Genomic DNA, 24,623 nt, shown 5'->3' with positions numbered 1-24,623 from the left:
CTGATAGCTTTCCTATTCTTTAACCCTCGGGCAATATGGACTCAGGGTCATTATGGGATGCAGAAGGTGCAAGGTCTGGCTTCTGTAATTGCTTCCCAGCTGAACATGGGCATTGACAGTTCGATTCATACTCCCAGCCTGTCTCTCTCTTTCCCTAGTGGGGCAGGGCTCTGAAGAGGTGGAACTCCAGGACACATTGGTGGGGTTGTCTGCCCAGGGAAGTCCAGCTGGCATCATGGTAGCATCTGGAACCTGGAGGCTGAAAATGAGTTAACATATAAAGCCATACAAATTGTTGATTAATCATGAACCTAAAGGCTGGAATATTACAGATGAAGATTTGAGGTCTCCGTTTTGGAAATAGCTAGTAGGTCTATTTTAGGTATATTACAAAGGGCCCATGACTTTATTAGTTTTTGCCTGAACCTGATATCTGATATGCAGGTGGACCCAGGTTATTGTCTGGGGAGATAATGTCGTGGCTGGAAAAAGAGCTAGAAAGCTGGATCAGGGAATAGAGTAGCTCCCAAACATGGAGAAGTTGTATAAATATTGTTGATTGTAAACCCCATAAATTTGATATGGAGCCCATATTCAGCATAGGAGCCTATGTAACCTCTACATCCCTGTAGATCTGAGCTCACATTCTGTGGTCATGAGTAGGAATGTTCCAAGCTGTTAGTGGTCTAGGCTCATCATGTTTGTGTGGGAATCCCAGGACCCCAGCTGATGGGGTGGCCTGATAGTGACTAAAGAGTCATCACTAAAGTATGCCAGTCTCTTGCCCTTATTCAGCTTTTATAGTCCTTGCTTCGATAAGGTTAGCTTTGGAGTGACTGAGGGAAGTGTAATAGGAAGTAGGTGAGGAGGGTATCTAGGTCTAAGTAGAAACTACTTCATTAGGTACTTTAAGGTGTCTTTTTAGGTCTTTCTACTTGCTTCCTTCATTCACTGGCTCACTGCAAACTATTGTGTACTCTTGCTTCGATGTATATATTTTGTCCTAATTTATGGATACATGTGTACATCTGCCCTATCTCATGGGCCCTGGTCTGTATCTAGGTTTTGAGGCTTTGTTAGGAAGTGGACCACCTGAAGTGGAATTAAGGAGTCCTATGAGAAAGGAAAGGTCTCACCCGAGTAATGATGCTGAAGGGCTGACATTCCACGCCTGACGTCTCTGGACACAGTCTAAAGTGAAGCATACTGAGGTGGTACTCATCACATTGAATAGGTTGGGATCAGCAGATGCAGTATCAGTTGGTATGAATTGAGAGAAGCATGCAGGAAAGTGAGCCCCACCCCAGAGGTTCTAGGACTGGGGAAAATTTGGGCTTTATAGAGGAAGAAGGAGGTTCCTGTTGTCTTAGGTTTTAAGAAGGCAATAGATAGTTATTGCTATAATCAAATATTTGGCAATTGGGTTTACTTTGAAAATCCCAAGGTTAGGATTTGCTGGTCATATACGACCTCACCATAATTTGTCCTTTGATGTCGTGTGTGTGTGTGTGTGTGTGTGTGTGTGTGTGTGTGTGTGTGTGTGTGTGTTATCAAGTAACACCACTGGTTGCTTCTGCTCTTCTAGTCTAAGATTTTAGGAGAATCAATGTTTCAAAGATTCAGCCTCTGGTCTGTGCATTAAGAAGTTTGAGACATTCAATCAATTTTCTTCTCTCATATTGATAGTGATTAATATGACTACAAAAGACTGTGTCCCATCCTATACTCCCCCCCAGTGAAGCTGAGCATCCACCCTCACCCTCCACCCAGAGACTTTTACATTGGTGCCCTACTCCAACTTCAGTCAGATCCTGCTTTTAGTTTCCCTTTCTGTTCTTCTTTCTCAACCTCTGTTTATGAGTGGGATCATCCCATACTCATCTTTGTCTTTCTGACTTAGTTCATTTAACATAATTTCTTCTAGTTCTATCCAAGATGGGTCAGAGAAGGTGGGTTCATTGTTCTAAATAGCTGCATAGTATTCCATTGTGTATATATACCGTAGATTTCTCAGCCATTCATCTGTTGTTGGGCACCTGGGTTGCTTCTAGGTTTTAGCTATTATGAATTGTGCTGCTATGAACATAGGTGTGCACATATCTTTTTGGTTGGGTGTTATGGAGTCCTTAGGGTATATCCCTAGGAGAGGAATAACTGGGTCATATGGAAGGTCCCTGTTTAGCCTTGCGAGAGTTCTCCAGACTGTTCTCAGATGTTGGACCAATTTACATTCCAACCAGCAGTGCAGAAGGGTTAACTTGTCCCCACAGCCTCTCCAGCATTTGTTGCTGCTGTCCTTTTTGATGTATGCCATTCTCATAGGGGTGAGGTGCTATCTCAATGTTGTCTTTATTTGTATTTCTCTGACAATCAGTGAACTGGAGCAATTTTTCATGTGCTTGTTAGCCTTTTGGATCTCTTCTGTAGTGAATATTCTGTTCATATCCTCTGCCCATTTTTGGATGGGGTCATTTGCTTTTTTGGTGCTAAGTTTGCTGAGCTCTATGTATATTTTTGTTATTAGTCTCTTGTCTGATGTATGGCATGTGAAGATCTTCTCCCATTCTGTGAGGGGTCTCTTTGTTTGAGTGATGGTTTCTTTGGCTGTGCAGAAGCTTTTCAATTTGATGTAGTCCCATTGATTTCTTTGTTTGATTTAGTCTTCCTTACAATTGGATTTGTATCATCAAAGATGTGCTTGGGGTTTAGGTGGGAAGGTGTCCCACCAGTGTTTTTCTCTAAGCATTTGATGGTCTAACATCCAGGTTTCTGGTCTAACATCCAGGTTTTTGATCCATTTGGAGTTGACTTTTGTTTCTGGTGAGATAAAGTGGTTCAGTTTCACTCTTCTCCATTTTTCAACCCAGTTTTCCCAGCACCATCTACTGAAGAGAGCCTCCTTCTTCCATTTAATATTTTGGGCCCCATTATCAAAAATTAGATGTTCATATGTGTGGGGGTTTAGTTCTGGGCTTTCAATTATGTTCCGCTGGTCTGCGTACCTATTTCTGTTCCAGTACCAGGCTGTTTTGCTGATGATGGCCTTAACATAGTTTGAGATCTGGAAGTGTGATGCCTCCATTTCTGTTTCTTTTCCTCAAGATTTTTTTGGCAATTCTAGGTGTTTTCTGGTTGCAGATAAATTATTGTAGTTTTTATTCTATTCTATTAAAGAAGCTTGGTGGAATTTTGATGGGTATCACATTAAATTTGTATATGGCTCTGAGGAGAATATTCATTTTGATGATATTAATTATTCTAACCCATGAGCATGGGTTATCTTTCCATTTCTATTTTCTTAAATAGAGACTCATAATTTTCAGTATACAAGTCTTTTACTTATTTGGTCAGGTTTATACCTAGATATTTAATTGATTTTGTTGTGACTGTGAATGGGAGTGATTTCTGGATGTCCTCTTCTTCGGACTTAGTGTTTGCGAAAAGAAATGCCACTGATTTTTGTACATTAATGTTGTAGCCTGATACCTTGCTATATTTTGCCTAATGATTTCCAATAGCTTTCTGCTGGATTCTTTAGGTCTTTCTATGTATACTATCATATCGTCTGCAAAGAGTGAGTTTGACTTCTTCCCTTCCAATCTGTATTCCTTTGATTTCTTTCTCTTGCCTGATTGCTATTGGCAAGAACTTCCAATACTATGATGAAAAGTAATGGTAATAATGGACAGCCCTTTCCAATCCCCGATCTGAGGAGGAATGCTTTCAAGTTTTGTTTGTTGAGTATGATGTTGGCTGTAGGTTGGAATTCTCCATCTATTCCAATTTTTTGGAGTGTTTTGAGCATGAATGGGAATTTTGTCAAAGGCTTTCACTGCATCTACTGAGATAATCGTGTGAGTTTTGGTTTTACTTTTATTGATGTGTTGAATGACATTGATGATGTACGTATGTTGAACCAGCCTTGCATTCCTGGGATAAATCCCACTTGGTTGTGATGAACAATTTTTTTAAAATACTGCTGTATCCGGTTGGCTAGGATCTTGTTTTATATTTTAGCATTTATGTTCATCAGAGATATTGGTCTGTAGTTTTCCTTTTTTGTTATGTCCCTATCTGCTTTTGGTATCACGGTGATGTTGGCTTCAGAGAAGGAGTGTTCCTGTTTCTTTGATCTTTTTGAAGAGCTTTAAAATTATAGGTATTAACTGTTTCCTGAAGGTTTTGTAGAATTCATTTGTAAAGCCATCTGGTTCTGGACTTTTGTTGCTGTAAGATTCTTTATAAATGTTTCAATTTCTTTGTCTGTGATTGGTGCATTTAGGTTCTGTAGTTCTTCCTGGTTCAGTTTTGGAAGGGTATATGTTTCTAGGAATTCTTCCACTTCTTCCAGATTCTCTAACTTGGTGGCATATAGTTGTTCATAGAAGTTTCGCGTGATTTTTCGGATTTCTATGGTGTCTGTTGTGATAGCCCCTCTATTGTTTACAATTTGATTGATTTGAGTCTTCTCCCTTTTTTTGTTTTTTGTGAGTTTGGCTAAGGGTTTGTCAATTTTTTTCAAAGAACCAACATTTGGCTTCATTGATCTTTTGTATGGTTCTCTTATTTTTTATGTTGTTTATTTCTGCTCTAATTTTGGTGATTTCAATCCTTCTGGATGTTTTAGGGTTCCTTTGTTCCTCTTCTTCTAAGTCTTTAAGGCATGCAGTAAGGTTATTTAACTGAGCTTTTTCTTGTTCTCTACTATGTGCTTGTATGACTGAGTTTCCCTCTAAGTAGTGCTTTAGCTGTGTCCCATATATTCTGATAGCTCGTGTCTTCATTTTCATTTGTTTTGAGAAACATTTGAACTTCTTGCTTGAGTGCCTCTTTGACCCAGTGGTTATTAAGCAGTATGTTGTTGAGTTTCCAAGTTTTGTGACTTTTAGTTATTTTCTGTTTGTTGTTGAATGTTAGCTTTACTCCACTGTGGTCTGAGAAGATGCTTAGGATGATTTCAGTGCTCTTGAATTTGTTGATACTGCCATATGGTCTATCCTTGAGGATGTGTTGTGTGGATTTGAAAAGAATGTATATTCCAGTTTCTTGGGGTGAAGAACTCTGAAAATGTCCAGGAAGTCTAGTTTATCCATCTCTTCAATTAATTCTCGTTTCTTTGTTGGTTCCCTTCTTCCATGATCTGTCTAAGTGTGAGAGTGGGGTGTTGAAGTCTCCTACTATTACTGTATTACTATTGATGTATTTTTGTAGCTCTTCCAGTAAGTGTTTGATGTATTTAGATGGGCCCTCATTGGGTGCATAGATGTTAATAATTGTTAAATCTTCTTGATTGATCCTCTGATCATTATTCAATAACCTTGCCTATCTTTTATTACTTTATTTAATTTAAAGTCTGTTGTGTCAGAGATGAGAATGGCTGTTCCTGCTCTTTTTTGTGGTCGATTAGCTTGTATGATAGTTTTCCATCCTTTCACTGTAAGTCTGTGTTTGTCTAGTTGGATCAGGTGGGATTCTTGCAAGCAGCATATCGTTGGGTTGTGTTTTCTGATCCATACTCCTACTCTGTGCCTTTTAATGTGTGCATTTAAACCATTTACATTTATTGATATTTGGATTTAAGGCATTGAAGTGCCATTATTCAACAGTTTTGTTGGTTTGTTTGTTTTATATATGGCAAGTATTTTGGTGATGTTCTTGTTTATAGGAGATCTTTCAGAATATCTTTCAGGGAAGGCTTGGTGACAGTTGCTTCCTTTAACTGTTGCTTGTCTGAGAAGGTTTTTATCCCTCCATCTAGTCTGAATGAAAGTCTAGCTGTATGTAGTATCCTTGGTTGAAATCCTTTTTCGTTGAGGGTTTGATAGATATCTTTCCACTATCTTCTGGCTTTTAGAGTTTGAGTGGAGAAGTCTGCTGATAGTCTTATGGGTTTTCCCCTGTATGTGACTTTTTGTTTTTCTCTTGCAGCCTTTAGGATCCTTTCTTTATTCTTGCTTCTTTTCATTGTTGATTCTGTTTGTGACTCTTTGGCCATCTTGAATCTTAAAGTCCTTTCTGTTGTTTAGGGCTGAGAAGTTTTCTTCTATTATTTCCTCTAGGATGTTTACTTATCCTTCCTCTCCTTCTTCCTCTGGTAGGCCAATTATGCAAATGCTACTTCTTTTGCGATCATCCCATATGTCTCTGTTGTTGTTTTCAGTGTCTCTCAATCTCTCTCTCTTTTTTTTTTTAGCCCTTTTACCTACTTCTTAGTTTTCTCTAGCTTATCCTCTCTCTGGCTATTTCTATTTTCTGCTTCTGTTAACTTGCTTTCCCTTCCCTCAGCTTCCTTCTTCAATTCAGTTACAGTGTTAGCTTATTCTGCTAGTTGTCCTTTTAGCTCAGCTATTTCAGTTTTCAGTTCTCTAATTACCTTGAGGTAGCTGGTATTTTCCTTTAGGATCTCATCTGTTGTTTCCCTACGTCTGATAGCCCTTTCCTTAATAGTTGCCCTCATTTCTGTAAGTAATAGTTCCATTACTGTTTGGATAGTTCTCTTATCTATAATTGCTTCTGACTTATTTGGAGTTTCTACTGGGGTGCTGTCCTCATTCATTGTGCTAGCAGTTTTATTTGCTCTCGGTTTGACTTTTTTTTTTAGTTGGTGTGGTTTGTATTTTTCTTTCCTGTCGCTCTTCAGTTGTGTTGTGTGAGTATAGGCCACACTAGAGCCTTTTCTCAGATGAAGTCACAAACCTCAGAAAGTACAATAGCAAAAAATAAATAAATAAGAAGAAAGTACAATAGCAGCCAAAGCAAAGATTAATTCAGTTCAACCAAAACCAGATAGTCAAGCAACACCTCCACTCTAAAAACAAAAACCAACAATACATAGGGAAAGAAAAAGTAAAAGATAAAAAAAAGAAAGAAAAGAGGCAAGAAAAGGTAAGAATAGACAAGTACAAAATAAGCTGTCAACTATGAATTCTTGAGATAGTGGGAAGAAAGAGAGAAGGAAAGAGGAGAGAGACACAGTGGGGGAGAGAGAGAAGTAGAGAGAATATACTCTCAGTCAGACTTTTTCTACAAGATAATTCGTGAATGAGTGCCAGGGAATAAAAAACAAAGAAAAAAAAGCAGTGAAAGGAAATATTTTCATATCAGCTTTAAGGAAAGAAAAAGAGAAGTAGAGAAAAGGAGGGGGCCAACTCCTCCCAGAATGTGTAGCACACCCAATCGCTTATCAATGGAAGAAACAGCAATGGCTACTTTTGCTCAAGTTGGGGGGGGGGGAAGAGACAAGCACAGGTAATAATGATAATAGAACAAAATTAAATAAAATTCCCTAACAGTCTGCAGATTGAAGCAGTACAGATTGCCTCCACACAGCTTCATCTCTTTCTTAAACCAAGTTAAAAATAAGCAATTATAAGAGGTAACTATCAGGCAAACTCAAGCATTAGCAGAAAAACACAGGTACCTTACCCCAGGCAAGACTGAGGCCCTGGTTGGTCAGGTAGTCTGTCACTCAGATTGAGTTCTTGCTACCTTCAATGCCTTTTGAATGACACACATTTGAAAGACACCTGTGCTGATCCAGGAATCTTGCTAAAGGAATTCCATCCCCAGGAATCCCACCAGGAGTAGCTGGTGTGGGGGTTGGGAACTAGCAAAACAGAAAACTCACATCCAATCTCTCTGATTCCTTTTCCCCCTTTTGGCCTCTGTTTGCCTGCCCAAATATGAATTATAGGACTCATCTTTAGCTCTTGTCTGCCCACCCAGTGCACCCCTATCCCACTACTGATCCAGAATTCCTACCCTCACCCGAACTTCCCAGTTTTGAAGTAGCCTCCTTGCAGAGCTCAGGCCATGCCATATCTCCAAGTCACCATCTTCTGTTGCTATTTGATTTTTCTCTTTAAATGTATTCTCTTTTTATTTAAAAAAATGAAGTTACAAGTTTGTAGGACTAGAGTATCTAGTTCCATATCACACCCACCACCAAAGTTCCGCGTCTCCACCCTTCCACCTTCCAAAGAGAACCACCATAATTTTCACAAGTCTCAGAAATAGTTGGCTTGCTTCCTTGTTTTGTTTTGGGCAAATTCATGTGTCCCAGTTCTCTAGATGACATATGTAAGTGAAACCATGCAGTAATTATCCTTCACTCTTTCTCTGTCTCTCTGTCTACATGAAAATAAAAAAATATATATGGTCTGATGGGAGCAGTGAAATAGCTCACTTGGATAGCGTGCTGCTTTGCCATGCATTCACTCAAGTTCACTTCCAGCCACCACTACATTAGAGGAAGATTTGTTGCTATGGTTTCTTTCTTTCTCTATATATCTCTACCACTCTTTCTTTCTTTCTTTCTTTCTTTCTTTCTCTCTTTCTTTCTTTCGCCTCTAGGGTTATCACTGGGGCTCGGTGCCAGCACTACGAATCCACTGCTCCTAGAGGCTGTTTTTCCCATTTTGTTGTCCTTGTTGTAATTGTTATTCTTGTTATAGCTGTTGCTGCTGGATAGGACAGAGATAAATTGAGAGAGGAGGGGAAGACAGAGAGGAGGAGAGGAAGATAGACACCTGCAGACCTGCTTCACCACTTGCGAAGCAAGTAGGGAGCTGGGGGCTCAAACCAGGATTCTTATGCTGGTCCTTGTGCTTTGTGCCATGTGCACTTAACCTGATGTGTTACGACCCAGCCCCCTCTACCTCTATTTCCTTTTTTTTTCTTGTCTTGTCTTTTCTTTCTTTCTTTCTTTCTTTCTTTCTTTCTTTCTTTCTTTCTTTCTTTCTTTCTTTCTTTCTTTATTTTTTTAACCAGAGCACTGCTCAGCTCTGGCTTATGGTGGTGCAGGGGACTTTGGAGCCTCAGGCATGAGAGTCTGTTTGCATACTCCCACCCTCTACTTCTATTTCTGTCTCTATCTAGAAAGAGGGAGAATATGAGAGAGAGAGAGAGTGAGAGAGAGAGATAGCGTGAGGGAGAGGAAGAGAGAGAGGAAGGAAGGAAGGAAGGAAGGAAGGAAGGAAGGAAGGAAGGAAGGAAGGAAAGAGAAAGAAAGGGCTATCTGGGAGCGGTGAAATTGTGTATGTATGAGTTTCTGACCTCACCAAAAAATAAGTGAAAGACCACTCTTCTGATACCAGTGACAAACTGAGGGGCTCCCAAGATGACCCTTCGGTTTGAGAATTCACTGGAAGCACTCAGAATGTTAAGATGTTAATAGTTATGACTTGGGATAGGAAGTTGGTATGGATTGAAAGCCGCCAAGGGAAGACAGGCTCGTAGGGTAAGTGATGGTCAAGAAAGCACCAAACACAGAGTTTCCATTTTAGAGCCAATTAAATAGCTCACTTGGCTAGTGTGCTGCTTTGTCATGTACATGACCCAGGTTCAAACCTGGACCTCACTGTATTGAAGGAGGCTTCCATGCTGTGGTCTTTTTAACTCTCTCTTTTTAAAATTTCTTTTGGGGGGAATTAATGTTTTAGCTCTGACAGTAAATACAATAGTTTCTACATACATAACATTTCTCACTTTTCCCTCTGTCATCCTTCTTGGACCTGTATTCTCCCCCACCCCCACCCCTCATCCCAGAGTAGATAGAGTCTTTTACTTTGGTGCAATATACCAATTCCAGTTGAGGTTCTACTTGTGTTTTTTCTTCTGTTCTGGTTTTTCTCTTTCTGCCTCTTTACCTCTCTGTCACTATATGTTAAAAAAGGGGGGACCAGATAGTGGCACACTCAGTAGATGACATATGTTACCTACCATGTGCAAGGACCTGGTCTCAAGTCCCCAACCCCCACCTGCAGGGAAAAAACCTCAGAAGCACTATTGTAGTTTTGTCTCTCTCTGTTCCCCTCTCCTCTCTTCCCCTTCCCTCTCAATTTCTCTGCCCTATAAAAAACAAAAGCCAAGGGCCAGGCAGTGGTGCACCTGGTTAAGTACACACATTACAGTGTGCAAGGACTCAGGTTCAAGCCCCTGGTTCCCACCTGCAGGGGGAAAGCTTCATGAGTGGTGAAGCAGGGCTGCAGGTGTCTCTCTGTCTCTCTTCTTCTCTCTATCCTCTATCTCTCTCTCCTCTCAATTTCTCTCTGTCTCTATCCATTAAAAAAAAAGCTGCCAGAGCTCGAGAGGTGGGTTCATTATACAGGCACCATGCCCCAGTGATGACACTGGTAGCAAAATAATAGTTTCCATATTTTCCTCATGGCTATTTTCATATGGATGTGTGACAGTGCTCAATGAAGTTCTGCCCACCAGAGGAGCTCACATCAGCCTTGGTGGTCAGAGCTGTTACAGGGACTTCGTTGTGTAGATTCAATCAACTGTTTTGTTTTACTTTGGTTTTTTTCTTAAGTTTTTTAAAATTGTCTTTATGTATTGGATAGAGACAGCCAGAAAGTGAGAGGAAAGGGGGAGATAGAGAGGGAGAGAGAGAGAGAGAGAATGAGAATCAGAGCATCACTCTGGCACATGCGATGCTGAAGATCGAACTGAGGACCTGATGCTTGAGAGTCCTACACCTTAGCCACTGTGCCACATTGGGGTGGCCTTTGGTCCCCAGCTCCTCTGGGCCTGAGCCAACACTGTGACCCTAAATCACACCATTGGTCTTTGTACTCTTGCCAGCTCCCACCGTAAATCAAATCATCATCTAATTATCCAGCCATCTCTGGTGGGCTGAGGCCCCTGAAAACAAATACAAGCCTATCCATGTATACCCTACCATTTGGGTTCTCTCCCAATCCCCATTTTTTAATACTTTTAAAAAATATTTATTTATGTATTCCCTTGTGTTGCCCTTGTTATATTGTTGTTGTTATTGATGTCGCCATTGTTGGATAGGACAGAGCGAAATGGAGAGAGGAGGGGAAGACAGAGAGGGGGAGAGAAAGACAGACACCTGCAGACCAGCTTCACCGCCTGTGAGGCGACTCCCCTGCAGGTGGGGAGCCGGGATCCTTACGCAGGTCCTTGGGCTTTGCACCACGTGCGCTTAACCTGCTGCGTTACCGCCCAACTCCCAATCCCCATTTTTTTTTACACTATCAAAATTTTATTAGCATATAGATGTGTATACACGCACACTTTTGTGTAGGCACAAGAATTAAAATTCCTTCAAGTTTATAGATTGCAAATAGATATTTATGGTCACACCTTTTGTGACTAAATGTTTGTACCATCACAATATAACCCATTGAAAGAAAGAGAAAAATCTCGTCTTTCCCAAAATGTTACATCAGGATTTTTAAAATAATGTGTGATTTTTTTCATTATTAATTTATTTTAATGAGATAGTTAGCTTTGTTTTATAGTAGTTCAGGGAGTTGAACCTGAGACCTCAAAGCTTCAGGCATGAAAATCTCTTTGGGGGAGTCCGGTGGTAGAGCAGTGGGTTAGGCACACTGGGTTAAGCGCACATGGCACAAAGCGTGCAAGGGCCAGCGTAAGGATCCCGGTTCGAGCCCCCGGCTCCCCACCTGCAGGGGAGTCACTTCACAAGTGGCGAAGCTGGTCTGTAGGTGTCTATCTTTCTCTCCCCCTCTCTGTCTTCTCCTCCCCTCTCCATTTCTCTCTGTCCTATCCAACGGCAGCAATAATAACTAAAACAATAATAAAAAAAGGGTAACCAAAGGGAACGGATGGATGGATGGATGGATGGATGGATGGATGGATGGAAAGGAAAGAAGGAAGGAAGGAAGGAAGGAAGGAAGGAAGGAAGGAAGGAAGAAAGAAAGAAAGAAAGAAAGAAAGAAAGAAAGAAAGAAAGAAAGAAAGAGAAAATCTCAGGGGCCGGGCGGTAGCACAGTGGGTTAAGCGCACATGGTACATAGCACAAGGACAGGCGGAAGGAGCCCGGGGTTCCAGCCCCGGCTCCCCACCTGCAGAGGGGTCGCTTCACAGGTGGCGAAGCAGGTCTACAGATGTTTTTCTCTCCCCCTCTCTGTCTTCCCCTCCTCTCTCGATTTCTTTCTGTCCTGTCCAGCAATGACAGTAATAACAACAACAATAATAGCAACGGTGATGTTTAACAAGGGCAACAAGATGGAAAAAGTGGCCTCCAGGAGCAGTGGATTCGTGGTGCAGGCACCGAGCCCCAGCAATAACCCTGGAGACAAAAAAGAAAAAAAAGAAAAGAAAAAAAAATCTCTTTGATGGTCTGTGAGGTGGTGCAGTGGATAAAGCATGGGGCTCTCAAGCATGAGGTCCCGAGTTTTCAATCCCCAGCAGCACACGTACCAGAGTGATGTCTGGCTCTCTGGCTCTTTCTCTCTCCTCCCATGTTTCTTATTAATAAATAAATAAAATCTTAAAAAAATCTTTTTGTATAACCATGATACTCCCCAGCTACACCAGGATTTTTACATAAAGATTAATAAATCCATTGTTTTTTTTACCAGACATTTCATAGTTTTGTATTTTTAATTTTTATACTTTGAGACATGTCTTTTTCTTAGAATGTTAATAGGTACATTAAGAGTATAAGATAATAAGATATGGGGGCCGGATAGTGGCAGCACCTAGTTGAGCACATGTGTTACAATGGGCAAGGACCCAGGTTCAAGTCCTAGTCCCCACCTGCAGGGGGAAAGCACTGCGAGTGGTGAAACAGGGTTGCAAGGACCCCTCCCTCTCTTTCCCTCTCTATCTCCCCCTACCCCCTCGACTGCTGACTGTCTCTATCCAATAAATAAAGTTAATAAATTTAAAAAAAAGAGTAGTGGGAGTCGGGCGGTAGTGCAGCGGGTTATGCGCACATGGCTCGAAGCGCACTGACCAGGGTAAGGATCCCGGGTCAAGCTCCCGGCTCCCCACCTGTAGGGGAGTCGCTTCACAGGTAGTGAAGCAGGTCTGCAGGTGTCTGTCTTTCTCTCCCCCTCTCTGTCTTCTCCTCCTCTCTCCATTTCTCTCTGTCCTATCCAACGACAATGACACCAACAACAACAAGAAGAACTACGACAATAAAACAACAAGGGCAACAAAATAAATACTTAAAAAATAATGAAATAAATAAATCTCAAAATATTTTTAAGAAAGAGACTTCTCAGAATGCTAGAAATGAACCTATGACCTGGCAACAAATAAAATGACTTAAAAATACAATGAGAGTCAGAAAACCCAGTGCACCACTCAGCTCTGGCGGACACAGTGTTACGGATCTAATTTAGTATTTCATGCATGCAAATCCTGTACTCTAGCACCAGTCTATCTTTCCTGCCCAGCTCTGGAGTTTGATGGGATTCTATTGCTTGATTTTTGCTTCTGTTGTTCATGCTTTTGGCATCATGTCCTGAAACCTCATTCTGATATCGGCAGTGATGAGTTTCTCCCCTATATTTTGTTCTAGGAGTTCTATTCTATCAAGTCTTATATTTTAGTAGTTTTTGAAGGATTTTTTTCTTTAGTATTTTGTTACCTTTATTCTTCTTTTTATTTATTTTTTTATTGCCACGAGGGTTATTGCCCTGGCTTGGTGCCTGCACAATGAATCCATTGCTCTCAGTGATCATTTTTCTTTTTTTTTAAATTCTTTCTTTTGTTTATTTTATTTTATATATTTTTAAATATTTATTTTCTCTTTGTTGCCCTTGTTTGTTTTTTTTTAATTCTTGCGGTTATTATTGTTGTTGTTATTGATGTCGTCGTTGTTGGATAGGACAGAGAGAAATGGAGAGAGGAGGGGAAGACAGAGAAGGGGAGAGAAAGACAGACATCTGCAGACCTGCCTCACCACCCGTGAAGCGACCCTCCTGCAGGTAGGCAGCCAGGGGCTCGAACCGGGATCCTTACAATGGTCCTTAAACTTTGCACCATGTGCGCTTAACCCACTGCACTACCGCCCTGCTACTGCCCGACTCCCCTTTCTTTTGTTTATTTTTGATAGGACAGAGGTAAGTTGAGAGGGGAGAAGAGACACAGGGGAAGAGAGGAATATATACCTGCAGCACTGCTTCAACATTTATGAAGCTTCTGCTCTGCAGGTGAGGACAAGGGGTTTGAGCCCAGGTCCTTGCTCATGGTAACTTGTGTGCTTAACCAGATGTGCCACTTGTAGGCCTCGAATTTTGTTGTTTTTCTTGAGAGAGAATGCGACCAGAGCACTGCGACACTCTTGCAAACGATGGTGCCAGGGGTTGAACCTGAGATACCTGGGACCACAGGCGTGCATGTTAGGTGCACTACCACTGCACATTTCCCTGACCCATATTTGCATCTTTGATCCTTTTGGGATAAAATTTTAAGGGGTGGGCGGTGGTGCACCTGGTTGAGCACACATACTACAATGCTCAAGGACCTGGATTGGAGCTCCCGGTCCCCACCTGCAGAGGGAAAGCTTTTCGAATGATGAAGCAGTGTTGCAGGTGACTCTCTCTCTCTCTCTCTCATTCTCCCCCCCCCTCTATCACCCCCTTCCCTTTTAATTTCTGGCTGTCTCTATCCAACAAATACAGATAATGAAAATATTTTGTAGATGATATGAAAAATGTATCCAATTTCATTGTGTGTGTGTTCCCCAGATTTTCTAAAACCTTTTGTTAAAGATAGAGTTTCTTGGGGGTCAAGTGGTTAGCACACGTGGTTAAGCACACACAATATACTTCACAAGGACCCGGGTTCAAGCCCCTGGTCCCCACCTGCAGGGGGAAGGCTTCATGTGTCGTGAAGTAGTGCTGCAGGTGTCTCTCTGTCTGTCTCTGTCTCTATCTCCCCCTCCCCCTCAATTTCTGTCTCTATCCAATAATAAATTAAATAAAAATAAAAGAGAAGATGGTCTTTCTTGACTTTTTTTGTTAAATGTTAGTTGGTCATATATGCTTGGATTTAATTCTAGGATCTTAATGTTATTCTGTTGATAGTTGTGCCTTTTTTCTTCCAATATCAGACTGTTTTTATTAGTATAGTTTTGGAGTATAGTTTTACATATATGTGGTTTTGCTAGCTAGAATATTACTGGCTGTCATTTTTGTATACTTTGAATATGCCATTCCACTCTCTACTGACATTTAGGGTTTCTAATGTGAAATATACTGATGTCCCAGGGAGGGTTATTTTGTAGGTTATTGTCCACCCATCTATCCTCCATTGGCTTTAAAATTCTTTATAATTGGATTGTGACAGTTTTCATATAATGTGTTCTGAAATATATATATAATTTACAAAAACACTGCTCAGCTCTGGCATATGGTGGTGTGGAGGATTGAACCTGGGACACTTTGGAGCCTCAGGCGTGAGAGTCTCTTTGCATAATCATTATGCTATCTCCTCCTGCCCCGGAAAGAAATATTTTTATGTTTATAGTAAGGTGATCTATTGGCTTTGTGAACATATACATCCAAATCACTGTGTACATTTTGGGAAGGTTCTCAGCTATTATCAACTTAAATAAACTCTCTCCTTCCTCTCTTCTGAAATATTAATGATAATTGTGAATGACTTATTTATCATAACATATTTATAATCTTAGGGGCCACACCTGGTTAAGAGCACGTATTACAATGTGCAAGGACCCAGGTTCGAGCCCCTGGTTCCTACCTGCAGGGGGAAAGCTTTGCAAGTGGTGAAGCAGTGCTGCGGGTGTCTCTCTGTCTATCTGTCTCTCTCTCTATCATCCCCTTCCCTCTTGATTTCTGGATGTCTCTATCCAATAAATAATGATAATAAAAAATAAAATAAATAATATCCATAATCTTAGGAGGTTTGTCTAATGGTGACCAATAGTTCTTGTATGTTTTATTTACTTTTAAAAATCTTCTCTTCCAATTGGGTGGTGGCGTACCGGGTTAAGTACACATAGTACTAAGTGCAAGGACCTCTGATCCCCACCTGCAGGGAGGTCGCTTCACAAGTGGTGAAGCAGGTCTGCAGGTGTCTATCTTTCTCTCCCCCTCTCTATCTCTCCTCCTCTCTCAATGTGTCTTTGTCCTATCTAATAAAATGGAAAAAGTGGCTTAAGGATCCCGGTTCGAAACCCTGGCTCCCCACCTGCAGGGGAGTCGCTTCACAAGCGGTGAAGCATGTCTGTAGGTGTCTGTCTTTCTCTCCCCCTCTCTGTCTTCCCCTCCTGTCTCTATTTCTCTCTGTCCTATACAACAACAACAACATCAGTAGCAACAACAATAACAACCACAACAATATTAAACAACAAGGGCAACAAAAGGGAAAATTAATTAATTAATTAAAAAACAAAAAACAAAAATCATCTCTTCCACCTGAATCATTTCTAAATTCCTATCCTCAAGCTCACTTAATCTCCTTTTTTATTAGGTCTATTTCTGATACTTTATAACATATTCTTCATCCAATTAATTGACTGTGTCAGCTTCAGAATTCCTGATGGATTTGTGTTTATATCTTATAATTTTTGTAAACCAATATTAAGTCACTAATAAAAATCAAAAAATAAATAAATGTGTCTGAAAAAAAAGAATGATGAATTCACCTTCTTCAGCTCATCCTGGATGGAGCCTGAAGGAATCATGAATCATGTTAAGTGAGATAAACCAGAAAGAAAAGGATGCATAGGGGATGACCTCACTCATAGACAAACGTTGAGAAATAAGTACAGAAATGGGAAACATGAAGTAAAACTTTGTAAGTAGCAGCAGAACAAGGCATGCCAGCACTGGTGGGATTGATTTAGTTGAGGTCAACAGAGTATAATTCATCATTCTTAATAGCTGAGTAGTATTTCATTATATATATATACATGTATATATACAACTTTCTTTTTTAAATTTTTATATATTTATTTATTTTCCCTTTTGTTGCCCTTGTTTTTTTATTGTTGTTGTAGTTATTATTGTTGTTGTTACTGATGTCGTCGTTGTTGGATAGGATAGAGAGAAATGGAGAGAGGAGGGGAAGACAGAGAGGGGGGAGAGAAAGATAGACACCTGCAGACCTGCTTCACCGCCTGTGAAGCAACTCCCTTGCAGCTGGGGAGCTGGGGGCTCGAACCGGGATCCTTAAGCCAGTCCTTGCGCTTCGCACCAAGTATGCTTAACCAGCTGTGCTACCGCCCGACTCCCTAAACACAACTTTCTTAGTTACTCGTCTGTTGTTGGACATCTGTATTGCTTCCATACTTGGAGCTATTACAAATTGTGCTTCTGTGAACAAAGGTATGCATAGATCTCTTTGGATGGGTATGTTTGGTTCCTTTGTATATATCCTTAGGAGAGAAATTGCGAGGTCACAGGATAGGCCTATTTCTAGTATTCCGTGAGTTCTTCAGACTGCTATCCATATGGTTCAGACCAATATGCATTCCCTCCCGCAGTATAGAATTCTCTTACCCCCACAACCTCTCCAACATTTATTTATTAATGTCTTTTCTGATGTATGCATGTCAGCATTTCTTACATTAGTAATACACGTTTTCTATTTATTTATTTATTTAAAAAAGGAGACATTAACAAAACCATAGGACAAAAGGGGTACAACTCCATACAATTCTCACCACCAGATCTCCGTATCCCATCCCCTCCCCTGATAGCTTTCCTATTCTTTATTCCTCTGGGAGTATAGATCCAAGGTCATTGTGGGATGCAGAAGCTGGAAGGTCTGTTTTCTGTAATTGCTTCCCCGCTGAACATGGGCGTTGACTGGTCGATCCATACTCCCAGTCTGCCTCTCTCTTTCCCTAGTAGGGTGAGTGTCTGGGGTAGTGGAGCTCCAGGACACATTGGTGGGGTTGTCTGTCCAGGGAAGTCTGGTCGGCATCCTGCTGGCCTCTGGAAACTGGTGGCTGAAAAGAGAGTTAACATTCAAAGCCAAACAAACTGTTGAGCAATCATGGACCTAAAGGCTGGAATAGTGCAGGTGAAGTGTTGAGGGCTACTCACTGCAGACTATTGTGTACTTTTGCTTTCAGGTATATATTTTGCCCTAGTTTATGGATACGAGTAATACACATTTTCTCTCCAGGTCTGTTAAAATGGTGAGTGATATTAATGAATTTTCTGAAACTGAACTGTCCTTGATACCTGGAATCTGGCATGATGTATATGTAGTCTGTTTTCTTTTTTTTTATTTTTTTATCTTTATTTGTTGGATAAAGAGACTGTCAGAAATTGAGCGGGAAGAGGGTGATAGAGAGGGAGAGAGACAGAGAGACACCTGCAGCCCTGCTTCACCACTTCTGTTTTTTTTTTTTTTTTTTGCTTCACCACTTCTGAAGCTTTCTGCCTGCAGGTGGGGACCGGGGTCTTGAACCTGGGTCCTTGCACACTGTAGCATGTGCGCTCAACCAGGTGCGCCACCACCTGGCCCCTGTAGTCTGTTTTCTAATACTTTTTTTTTTTTTTTTACTTAAAGATTTTGGCACTGATCTTCATGTGGTTGGCTTTCAGTTTTCCTATTTTGTACAATCTGGAATGAGTTTATTTTTTCAAGATTTTATTTATTTATTAATGAGAAAGATAGGAGGAGAGAGAGAACCAATCATCATTCTGGTACTTTTGCTGCCAGGGATTGAACTTGGGACTTCATGCTTGAGAATCCAATGCTTTATCCTCTGCGCCATCCCCCAGACCACTGGAATGAGTTTAAATATCAAAATTGGACTTGATTCCTGTAAGGATTGGAATTTTTCTTTTTTTAAATATATAGACATAGAGTCAGAGAGAGAGAAAAAAGAGACCATGACACTAAAGCTTCCTCCAGTGTGGTGGGGGCTGAGCTCAGACCTGGATGGCATGCACGACAAAGCAACGCACTATCCAAGTGAGAGCTACCTCACTAGGCCACTTTCATTTTCTAAGCTCAGGAAGACCTGGGCAGTTAGTCTTCTGTGAACATATATGTAGGCTTGGGCAGATGCATGACTTTCTAAATTCTCGATACATGTGTCCTTTGGGATGTCCTAATGTCCCGAAGAATTACCCCGAGGAGCTGGGTAGTAATGCACACGTTACCATTCTCAAGCATCTACAGTCAAGCCCCCGATCGCCCTCTTGCGGTGGAGGGGGTAGCTTCACAAACTGTGAAACAGTACTGGAGTTGTCTCTCTATCTCTCCCTCTCTCTCTACCCCCTCTCAATTGATTTCTGTCTCTACCCAAAGTAAATAATATATATATATATATATATATATATATATATATATTTAAAAATCTCCTTCAGCTTTTCCTGTTAGGCCTTTGACCCTCTGTGGTATGTCTGGACTATGCTATTTTGCTCCAGATAGCTATGGGTCGCTAGTTAACCTTATAACTTTTTAGAGCACCCCCTGGTGGTCAACTCTGTGAAGCAGAGACAAGCTCGTTGTGTCGAACCCTCAGGTTCGACACAACCCAGACAGGTTAGAGCAGACCCACACTCATTTCAGATCTCTGCTTTTCCCAAACCGGGAACCGGGGGGAGGGGTGCTAGACTGGGGCCATTGACACTGCCACTTCGCACAGGAAGTGCGGGACAGGGCCAAGCAGCATGCGGGACAGACATGTGTCTTCCTTCATGCCAACTTGATTACTATAAGCCCTTTGACTGTTTGACTGGTTTCCAGAGTTTTGACAATATCTGATTGTTTTGTTCCCTTGCTTATATCTTTTCTTTCTTTTTCTTTTTATTTGGTGAGGGGGGAGGGAAGGCTTAGTGAGAGATGGGAGCTCCCTACTCTGTCATTTTGCTGACATCATGGCAAGATGACTTGATTTTAATCACTTAAATATTTCCTATGACTCTTTTTTATTGTTGTAGTTATTATTGTTGTTATTGATGTCGTCATTGTTAGGACAGAGAGAAATGGAGAGAGGAGGGCAAGACAGAGAGGGGGAGAGAAAGACAGACACCTGCAGACCTGCTTCACCACCTGTGAAGTGACTCCCCTGCAGGTGGGTAGCAGGGGTCTCGAACCCGGATCCTTATGCCGATCCTTGCGCTTTGCGCCAGCCACGTGCGCTTAACTCGCTGCGCTACCACCAGACTCCAATTTCCTGTGACTCTTAAGTGTTGAACGATTGCACACTGTTTTCATCAATTTTTTTTCTTTTTCAGAACACCACTCAGCAATGACTTACAGTGGTTCTGGGGATCAAACCTGGGGTCTTAGGTGCCGCATGCATGGAAATCTTTTTGTATAATCACTATGCTATCACCCCAGTTTTCTTTTTTTAATTTTTAACTAATTATTTATTTATTTAAGAAAGGAGACATTAACAAAACCATAGAATAAGAGGGGTACAATTCTGCACAATTCCCACAACCCGATTGCCACATCCCACCCCCTCCCCTGATAGCCTTCCCATTCTCTATCTCTCTGGGAGAACAGATCCAGGGTCGTTGTGGGTTGCAGAGGGTGGAAGGTCTGGCTTCTGTAATTGCTTCCCCGCTGAACATGGGTGTTGACTGGTCGATCCATACTCCCAGTCTGCCTCTCTCTTTCCCTAGTAGGGTGGGGCTCTGAGGAAGTGGAGCTCCAGTACACTGATGGGGTCATCTGTCCAGGGAAGTCTGGATTGTACATAAACACCACTCCCACCACCAAAAGACTGTGTCCCATCCCCACCCCCCACCCTCCACTGTGCGGGTAAGCCCAATGGCCGCCCTCCCCTTCACCACAGTGTTTTTACTTTGGTGCCCTGCTCTCAATTTAATCAGATCCTGCTTTTAGTTTCCCTTTCTGTTCTTCTTTCACAACTTCTGTTGATGAGTGGGGACATCCCATACTCATCTTTATCTTTCTGACTTAGCTGACTTAACATAATTCCTTCTAGCTGTGTCCAAGATGGGTCAGATAATGTGGGCTCATTGTTCTTAATAGCTGCATAGTATTCCATTGTGTATATGTACCACAGCTTTCTCAGCCACTCATCTGCTGTTGGGCACCTGGGTTCCTTCTAGGTATCACCCCAGTTTTCATCTTTTTTCCCCACAAGCATTATCACCTGCTTGAACACCATTCCCAGATATCTTTTCCCCTTTTTCCTTACTTGTTAGAGCACCGGTGAGAGGCAGAAAGAGAGGGGAGAAGAGAAAGAGAGACACCTGTAGAACTGTTTCACTGCTTGTGAAGCTTCCGCCCCACCCCCACCCCCTGCAGGTGGGGATCTGCAGTTTGAACCAGTGTCCTCAGGCATGGTAATATGTGCGCTCTACTGAGGAAACCACCACCCGGCCCCTCACTGGTTTGTTTTGAGGACAGTTGGAGATTGGGATGGGTTATAGGATTCTTAGAAGCCTTTGATCAGTGAGGCAAAGTGTGGTTCCTCTGGTGGATGACTTTCTGTTGGTGCTACAGAGAGGGTCTCGGAGGGCCAGGTGGTGGTGCACCTGGTTGAGCACATATGTTACAATGTGCAAGGACCCAGGTTCAAGCCCCAGTCCCCACCTACAGGAGGAAAGCTTTGTGAATGGTGAAGCAGGTCTGCAGATGTCTCTCTTTCTCTCTCCCTCTCTATCTTTCCCTACCCTCTCGGCTTCTGGCTATCTCTAACCAATAAATAGATAATAAGAAATAGAAAAAATAAATAAATAAAGTTTTAAAAATTAAGAGAGAACCTCTGTGTGTTCTTTGACTTGTTTGCCCCATATCACTTCCTCCCCCACCCCACCCTCATTCTCACCTCACCTTTTTTTTTTTTTTTGCTACTAGGTTTATTGCTGGGACCTGGTGCCTACATAACAAATCCATAGCTCCCAGCAGCCAACATTTTTTTCCTTTCCTTTTCTTTTTTCCTTTCTTTCTTTCTTTCTTTCTTTCTTTCTTTCTTTCTTTCTTTCTTCTTTTTTGCCTCCAGGGTTAGTGTTGGGGCTCAGTGCCTGCACTATGGATCCACTGCTCTTGGTGGCTATTTTTTTTCCATTTTATTGGATAGAACAGAGAGAAATTGAGAGGAGAGGGAGAGAGACAGAGAGATACCTACAGACCTGTTTCACCACTTGTCAAGCGACGCCCCCTGCAGGTGGGGAGCAGGTGCTCGCACCTCGATCCTTGAGTGGGTGTGCTATTATGTACAGTTAACCCAGTGTGCTACTGCCTGACACCCCCAACTTACTTTTTCCTTTCTTCTTCCTTCCTTCCTTTCTACCTTCCTCCCTTCCTTTCTCTTTCTCTCATTCTTAAATATACTTTTGTTTTATTTATTTATTCCCTTTTGTTATCCTTGTTTTTTATTGTAGTTATTATTATTGTTGTTGTTGATGTCGTCATTGTTGGATAGGACAGAGATAAATGAAGAGAGGAGGGGAAGACAGAAAGGAGGAGAGAAAGATAACCACTTGTGAAGCAACTCCCCTGCAGGTGGGGAGCCGGGGTCTTGAACTGGGATCCTTATGCCAGTCCTTGGGCTTCGTGGCATGTGCGCTTATTGTTTTATTTTTTTAAAATAAGTGATACAGAGAGAAGAATAACAGAGGGGGAGACCAGAGCACTGCTAAACTCTGTCTTATGATAGTGCTGGGGGATTAAACATGGGAACTCAGAACCTCAAGCATGAAAGCCTTTTTTTGCCTAACTACTATCTCCCCCCCCTTTCTCTCTCCTTCTCCCTCCCCCTCCCCTTCTTCCTCTCTTTTCCTGGATAGAGACAGAGAGAAATTTAGAGGGAAGGGGATGGTTGAGAGGGACATAGGAAGAGAGACACTTGGTCTAAGAGGTGGCACACAGAGCACACAGGAATCATGTGTAAGGATCTGGGTTTGAGCCCCTGCTCCCCACCTGCAGGGGGTTAAAGCAGTGATACAGATGTCTCCCTTTCTCTCTCCCTCTTTATCTCCCCTGCCCCTCTGCATTTTACTGTGTCCTATCAAATAAAACAAATAGATTAATGAATTGAAAAAGTGAGAGACACTTCTATCCAATAAGCAAACTATATATACATATACATCATATACATATACATATACATATACATATACATATACATATACATATACATATACATATACATATACATATACATATACATATACATATACATATACATATACATATACATATACATATACATATACATATACATATACATATACATATACATATACATATACATATACATATGGAGAGAGAGAGAGAGAGAGGCCTGTCTCTCCTTACTGCTTTGCAGGGTAAGCTTTGTCAGAGCTCAGGTACAAAACCATACAAGTATGGTTTCTCTTTTTTAAAAAAATTTTTTAAAAATATTTATTTATTTCCTTTTTGTTGCCATTGTTGTTTTTATTGTTGTTGCAATTGTTGTTGTTGTTATTGATGTTGTCGTTGTTGGATAGGACAGAGAGAAATGGAGAGGGGGTAAAGACAGAGATGGAGTGAGAAAGATAGACACTTGCAGACCTGCTTCACTGCCTGTGAAGGGACTCCCCTGCAGATGGGGAACTGGGGCCTCGAACCAGGATCTTTACGCCAGTCCTTGTGCTTTGCGCCACCTGCGCTTAACCCACTGCGCTACCGCCCGACTCCCCTGAACTGGGATTCTTATGCTGGTCCTTGCACTTTGAGCCAGCCAAGTGGGCTTAACCCGCTGCACTACTGCAGCGGTTTCTCCTTTGAGATCTACAGCAGCACTGTCTGTCGCTCCTTGTGCCAGTACCACTTTGCCATATGCTTTCTTTTACCACGCTGAGTTTTTCTGTTTTCCCAGGTGGTCCACTTCAGGCAGACATCCCTTACGATGTCACCTTCACAACTAGGGAGCCCGATTGGAAACACTGCCCTTACAGTCCATCCTGATCCCCGCCCCGTCACTTGTCACTTGCATTCCATAATCAAAGGAACCGTGCGAACATTACAGGGGCTGGTGACTTTCGAAGATGTGGCTGTGGATTTCACCCAGGAGGAATGGCAGTGCCTGAGCTTTCCACAGAGGACTCTCTACAGAGACGTGATGCTGGAAACCTACAGCCACTTGCTATCTGTGGGTATGACTGGCTTCCTTTAGAGCGTTCACAGGATCCCATCAGCACACTCCATAGACGGCCCGTTCTCTGTCCCTTCTGGAAACCTGCAAGGTCTCTTCCCCCCCCCCCCCCCGCTTAGAGCATTTCCTGTTGAATTCCAGGGATCCAAATGCCTTTTCCCTCTTTGCTTTCCTGCTAGGATGTTCTTGAACTTAACACCCAGGTGAAATGGTTTAGCTTTCCCATTGTGTTAACTACCCACGCATTCCCCCAAACTCCACCTTCCTCTTAGACACACCCTCCCAAAAAAAAAAAGACCAAGGAGGGGTTAGTGTCGTTTCTTATTAGTAGGGCAGCAGGTTGCCAAACCAGACCTCATCCTCAAACTGGAGGGAGAAGAACCATACCCGCAAGAAGGCAAAGTCCCAGCCTGGAACATTCCAGGTGAGTGAGGTCATTCCAGGCTAGAAGGTCTCAACTTGTCGCTTGGGGGTGGTAGAGAAGAATTCCTCTGGAAGGGCTTGCAAAAATCTATTGAAAATGATTTATTTCTTTTAAAAATTATTTATAAAAGAAAATATCAATGAGACCATAGGATAAGAGGAGTACAATTCCACACAGTTTCCACCAGCAGAGTTCCACATCCCATCCCCCCCTTGAAAGCTTTCCTATTCTTTATCCATCTGGATGCATGGACCCAGGATCATTATGGGATGCAGAAGGTGGAAGATCTGGCTTCTGTAATTGCTTCCCCGCTGAACATGGTCATTGGCAGGTCGATCCATACTCCCAGCCTGTCTCTCTTTCCCTAATGGGGCAGGGCTCTGG

At 42.0% G+C, this 24,623-nt stretch overlaps 1 protein-coding gene across 5 annotated transcripts in view; it reads left to right on the top strand.

Moving 5' to 3' along the window:
* LOC132535947 (zinc finger protein 182) overlaps positions 1-24,623 on the top strand; it is a 40,827-nt gene that overhangs the window by 11,688 nt on the left and 4,516 nt on the right. For 3 of the 5 annotated variants that reach the window (XM_060183693.1, XM_060183692.1, XM_060183691.1), the window contains exons 4-5: positions 23,690-23,816; positions 24,144-24,239. In XM_060183693.1, coding sequence (XP_060039676.1) covers positions 23,690-23,816; positions 24,144-24,239 — 223 coding nt within the window. The remainder of the gene's footprint in view (positions 1-23,689; positions 23,817-24,143; positions 24,240-24,623) is intronic. The other 2 variants (XM_060183694.1, XM_060183695.1) reach the window with 2 other exon arrangements.

Source organism: Erinaceus europaeus, chromosome X (genome assembly GCF_950295315.1).
Source record: "Erinaceus europaeus chromosome X, mEriEur2.1, whole genome shotgun sequence".
NCBI classification, from domain to species: Eukaryota; Metazoa; Chordata; class Mammalia; order Eulipotyphla; family Erinaceidae; genus Erinaceus; species Erinaceus europaeus.
This window is presented reverse-complemented; position numbering and strand designations above follow the sequence as displayed.